Raw genomic sequence first — 6308 nt, 5'->3', positions numbered from 1 at the left:
CTATCTATCTATCTATCTATCTATCTATCTATCTATCTATCTATCTATCTATCTTCTATCTATACCTTATCTATCTATCTATCTATCTTTCTATTAAATTTAAAGAACATTAATAGTTACAGTACTAATGATATTTATTTATAATCACAGAATATGTCTGGATTTGAAGCCCTGGGGTTTCCACAGGTGATTGGAGCAATTGACGGTTGCCACATCACGATTAAGGCGCCAGCTCACGAGGGACTGCAGTACATTGACCGTAAACAGCAACACTCCATTTTTCTACAGGCCACATGTGATCACACGGGAAAATTCCTGGATCTCTACACGGGACATAGCGGAGTAAATCACGATGCACACGTGTTCAAGGAGTCCCCTATCTATCATGCTTTCAAAGCTGGACTGTATGTTCCAGGCTGTCCAACTTTGACAATTAAAGGACAACAGGTCGGGCCACTTCTTTTGGGCGACTGTGGATATCCCATAAAACCTTTCTTGCTCATCCCTTTTAAAATTGGTCATAGCAGGAGGGAGCGGGTATATAATAAGAGATTATGTCGTGCAAGAATCGTTATTGAACGTTCTTTTGGGCGTTTGAAATCAAGATTTCAAGCGCTTCTAAAAGGTCTGGACCTGTCACTTCAAAATTTACCTTCTGCAATATTATCTTGCTGTATTCTGCATAACATAATAGAGAGCAATGGAGATGTCCTTCTGGGACGAAACACTTCTCCTGAGACATATGTCATTGACCCTACAACTTATATGACTGATCAACAGGAGAGGGAAAAGGGGGAAAGGATCAGAGAAGCCTTTGTTGAGTATTTTAATTCCTAAATCCTGTGACAAAATGTACAATGTAACATTGCAATAATTATGAAATATATGTTGATTACTGCATGTCGTTTTAAATTTTATTACACTGATCTCTGTAACATTACAATAAATCTTTTCTAGGTATCTTATCTGCAAATTTCTTTCCATATGTTATATATTTCAGCAACATACATGTCTTATCTGAACACAACATGACTGCTAAGCTTGCCAAATACACACAGTGTCGGGAACCAAACACCTTGACAGTATTTCTACAACTTTTTTTCCATGCAAACTGTGGGGTTTTTTTTCCCTACCTTATACCTCTTGCTATTGATGTGTCTTCAAGCATTCCTTGATTTATATTTATATTATACCTTGTGAGGTAGGAAGCCATGACTGTTGGGTATTATTATCTATATCTCCAACTTACCATCCATCTCTCAATCAATCGATATCAGTCTGTCTGCCATCATGCCTGCCTGCCTGCCTGCCTGCCTGCCTGCCTGCATGGCTTTTAAAAGCCAACATTTCCAGAATTATATCAATATATCTATCTATCTATCTATCTATCTATCTATACATCTACTTACCTATCTATCTGTCTGACTATCTATCTTGTCTAAGCTGAATCGCTGTCGCAATGAAACGGGACGGTGGTCGCTTGATCTATCATTAGACTAAGCGCCTCCTTCCTTGCCCTTTTAAACACTACATGCGTTTTCTTTTCTAGACCTTGGCTCCCATTTAGCTGCATCCCATTTTTTGCAGTTACTGTACTTGGTATTTGGTTGCAGCAACAGACAAAACTATGATCCAAGAAGTGTGTACAATGATTTCCTTAAGTTACCTATAAACCTGGAAAGAAGGCGGAACCATCGTCTTGCACTCTTACCATGCTAGGGAAACATCTGATCCTAGCAGGAAGCCTGGTCGCCATCCAACCTTTTCCCCCAAAATACATCTTGTAGGTAGGAAGAGCAATTGCGCATTTCCTGAACGTGCGTCTTGCACACTGTGCATGCTCACTATTGCAGCAACAGACAAAACTATGATCCTAGCAGTGTGTAGAAAGTTTTCCTTTTTTCCCCTATGCGCCTTGAAAGTAGGAGGAACTTGTACTTTCTGTGTATTAAAGCCTTCCTTGATTTATATTATAGCTTATGAGCTACGAACCCATGACTGTTGTGTAGTATTATCTATATCTCTACCTAACCATAAATCTCTCAATCGATATCGGTCTGTTTGTCTGCCACCATGCCTGCCTGCATGCCTGCATGCATGCCTTTTAACGTTCAACCTTTCAATAATTATTTCAAGAGTTCCATCTATCTATCTATCTACCTATATATCTCTCTATCTATCAATCTATACATCTAATTATCTATCTATCTGTCTGACTAGCAATCTTGTCTCTTAAAATTATCTTTCTCTTAAAAAAAATCTATCTATCTACCTATCTATCTATCTATCTATCTACTTACCTATCTATCTGTATGACTATCAATCTTTTCCCCAGGTGGTCCCTCCTAAAAGTTCCCTCCTGTCATAGCGGGGCGGGGACCCCATATGGCCAGTCCAGCCAGCTCCCGCTAGCCCCGCTGCATCCACAGGTAACCCTGACGACGACTGGCCCTGAGAAGGATACTGGTGGTGGGGCTTTACCACGCCTACACCGCCCATCTGCCCCTTGACTCTCGGTCCATGCTCGGAAAAACTTTTGCACCAAGGAGCGTGTCTACTTCCTCAGATGCATTTGCTTTAGTGGAAAGCCTGCCGCATACACACCGCCCTGATGGGGTGCGCGAAGCACTGTCAACCAGAACACTACATACAACAATATTAAAGAATAAAGGTGCTGTTTGCGTGTCATTGGGGTGTCATAACTAGTCACTGCAATGCAACACCCATCCGCGGACTAAGCTCACTCATATATCAATGGAACCGGACGGTGGTCGCTTGATCTATCATTAGACTCCCCAGTTTGACCAACATCTTCTTCCTCAGACACAATTTGAGTCAGGTCTTCGTCTTCTTCCTGTACTGAAGTCAAGTTTAAAACAAAGTGTTCTTGAACCGCTTCTGCGGGATGAAAGGGAAGGGAAAAATATAAAGTAAGGAAAATGTTAAGGTGTTGAACATGTAATGATAAAGCGAAAAACAAAAAGTACAGCACAGAGGTTTTTGCAATAATCTTACCATGAGTGAATAGATCCTCAGAAGAAGCATTAGGTGTTGAGCTAAGAACGCGCGTCTCAGGCGGCATCTCTGGAGTGTCGGTCTTTTTCTCAAACCTTAGAGCATTTCCGCCCGCAGCTCTTTTTGCCTCAATGCTCGCGTCTCCAGCAAAGACGTCCTGGAGCTCACTGAAAAATGGAAAATCAATAGCTCCCATTCCACTCGTCTTGGACAACTGCACAGCTTTCTTATAACCGCGTTTCAGTGCCTTAGCCTTCGTTCTACACTCTCCCGCGGAACGATTAAATCCATGTTTACGTAGTTGAGACGCAATTTTGTCATACACACAGATGTTCCTGTGGTTTTTGCTGAGTTGCATTTGTACTGTCTCTTCTCCCCAAATAGCAATCAAACACCTAGTCTCATCTGGTTTCCAGCTTGCGCCCCTACCACCTATTTTGGTGCTGTCTTCCATAGCTAAATTTATTTTTTGGAAACCAGAAAAAAAAAAGGGCCAAGAGCCAGAGCAAGCACTAGTAGTCTTCACCTCAAAGGTGGCTTCAAAAATGGCGCTCTAGATGTAGGAGGAAATGGGGGAGGGTCAAGGGCAGCAAAGGTGCTACATTCTCACCTTTGAAGCAGTGCTGTACTGTGTCGCCATGGCAACAACAAGTACCCCTTTTCAGGCATTTGTTATGCCAGGCAGGCATGGACCAAGGATGACGAAAACAGATACCCATCCCCCGCTTTCCACATCGAATTTGCTGTGTAGCTCTCCCTAACGGCTAGCTTGGAAATAACAGCTACAGCATTTCCCCCCCCCCTCAAACGTTTCCTATGGAATAGAACTGGAAAAGTGAAGCGGTACCAGTACCAAAAGTAAGAAAAGCATATTCTTTCAAGGAAGCATAGCATTGCTTAATAAAGACATAACTCAGCACAAGATATATAAGCAAACAAGCGCAACAGGCGCTTAAATTACTAGGGGAGCCAGGCGCTTAAATTACAAGGGGAGCCAGGCGCTTACAAGGGGAGCCAGGCGCTTAAATTACAAGGGGAGCCAGGCGCTTAAATTGCAAGGGGAGCCAGGCGCTTACAAGGGGAGCCAGGCGCTTAAATTGCAAGGGGAGCCAGGCGCTTACAAGGGGAGCCAGGCGCTTAAATTACAAGGGGAGCCAGGCAGCGCTAAAATCACGGAATCGACAGGCGCTTAAAAAACAGGGGAACCAGGCGCTTGAACGAATCAGGGATTGAGCGCCTTCGGCAGAAAATTAAAAATAAAAAATTAATAAAATGTCCTTACCTTTTTTGCAACGCTGTAGCAGAGAAGGGACAAAAGATGGCGGAGGTATCGACGGAACGGGACAGAAAGGGCAACTCCCCCAAGGACAGCCCCCATCGCAGTCAGCTCCTCCCATCCTTCTAGCCCGATTGAAACGATATCGTTCCCATCTAAATAATCCGGTTCCTAACGCGAATCAAGGGGAAAAGACTAGGCAGGACCCTAGTGTTTTTTTAACACGCGTTAAATGAGGAAAACGCGGATTTGAATTTTAACCCGCTTCTGGATTCGATTTCTAGTGGGAACGATTCCGGGTTGCTCTAGAACCTTTCTAGGTTTAAATCGAATCCTAATGGGCACGCTGCCTATTGAAATCGATTCAGAACGCAGTGTATCTCCTAGTGGGAACAAGCTCTAAAAGTCTTTTCCCTACCAAGTGTCAACAACCAAACTAGCATCACACAAGTGGAGATTCAGAGCCAAGCTGTCATGTATTTTCCTGGACGTCCCCCACCCTCAATGTAAATCTTTTCAGACAATATTTACCGCAACTGTGCACACAGTAGCCAGCTCAGACTTGACAGAGACCGGTTCTGAGAGCTGGAAATGCTCAGGTCTGCCTTTGGTTGCCATGAATAATAATTTTTTTTTTACAATGCAGTTTTGTTTTAAGCCCTCACATTGACTTGCATTAAGACCTAGCCAGTGGCAAAGTCAGAATAAACACCAGGCAAGCCAGTTCAACAAGCCAGATTGCTTTTTGCATTGGTTACTGTAACCAAAGAGGAGCCCCACTAGGTTGAAAAATATATGTATGTATCTGAAGAAATCCTAAATTTCTCAGGATATAAAGGAGACTGCACTACAGTGCTTATTGGGATGCTCTTTCATCCAGCTTATCTAAAACAATATACATCGCTTTTTAAATTGTGAATTTGCATGCTAAAATTTAAATGTGGACTTTTAAAAAACGTGTAAGTCTTGTTTTTCCTTTTAAACTGTTGCATGTTTTAGTTAGTATGTTTTAATTGATGTTGTTTTATTGTTGATTTGTTGTTGTTCCCCGCCTTGATCCATGGGGAAAGGTGGGTAAGAAATAATAATAATAATAATAATAATAATAATAATAATAATAATAATATACAAGTCTGCCCTCTCTTTGTGTGAGAGGGTTGCTTTTGAGAGAGAATGGCAAATTGTACTTAGGTACAATTATACTGGATAGTTACATCTGGAAATAAAATTATTTATTATCCCTTTATCCAAATATAACTAAAATAATGCTCTCTTTCACAAAACCCAAAGTGATTGTTATTCGAGCACATGATCCATTAGCAATTTTTACCATCTGTGCCATAAAAAATAAGGATAAATCAAATGCCTAATAATTTCTTACCCTTTCTTGATACCTAAAATCTTTTGCCTGAGGCAGTTGCTTCATTGTGTCTAATATCAGGACCAACTCAACCATTGGGTGTGGGAAGCTTCAGTTGTGCATGCAAGATGCCTTATGTGATGAGACCCTGTTGCATCCACACTGCACCTGAAATGAAGCACTATTGCTCTCTGCCAAAGAATTCTAAGTCTCTTATGAAAGTACAAATCCCAGACATCACACAATGGAATCATGGATGTTAAAGTGGTATCAAGGTGCTACAATTGTGTAGTTGGATGCATCCATCTGAACAGCAATTTTAAGCATCTTCCTGTGCTATAAAATGTTTTCAAGAAGGTGTTCCTGGAACAATGGGGTGCAAATGAGTAAGAGAGAGTTAGTTAGGCACAAGTGTTTCAAGAACATCTAGAGACAGGGACTAAGAAGCGTGGATGCTGTTGTGTGCTTTCAAGTTGTTTCTGACTTACGGTGACCCCAAGGCAATCACGAGGTTTTCTTGGCAATATTTAGATAGGACATTTGATAAAAATATAGGATGTTACAAAACAGAAGCTAAAAAAAGTACTGTAATATAAATATAGATTAATACTTCTTCGTCATGCTCAAAATGGAGGACATTTTGAAATTGCTCCTAGA

The 6308-nt window shown here is 41.5% G+C and overlaps 1 protein-coding gene across 1 annotated transcript; it reads right to left on the bottom strand.

Moving 5' to 3' along the window:
* Positions 1–2740: 2740 nt before the first annotated feature.
* Positions 2741–3878, bottom strand: LOC121922036. Its single transcript, XM_042451340.1, has 2 exons — positions 3016–3878; positions 2741–2898 (listed from the first exon to the last, which is right to left on the bottom strand). Exons 1-2 carry the CDS (start codon positions 3467–3469, stop codon positions 2741–2743), a joined length of 612 nt encoding a protein of 203 aa, XP_042307274.1. The 5' UTR covers positions 3470–3878.
* Between the last annotated feature and the right edge of the window lie 2430 nt (positions 3879–6308).

This window comes from Sceloporus undulatus, chromosome 1 (assembly GCF_019175285.1).
Source record: "Sceloporus undulatus isolate JIND9_A2432 ecotype Alabama chromosome 1, SceUnd_v1.1, whole genome shotgun sequence".
NCBI lineage: Eukaryota > Metazoa > Chordata > Lepidosauria > Squamata > Phrynosomatidae > Sceloporus > Sceloporus undulatus.
The sequence above is the reverse complement of the archived record's forward strand: the minus strand, read 5'-3'. Positions and strand labels throughout refer to the sequence as shown.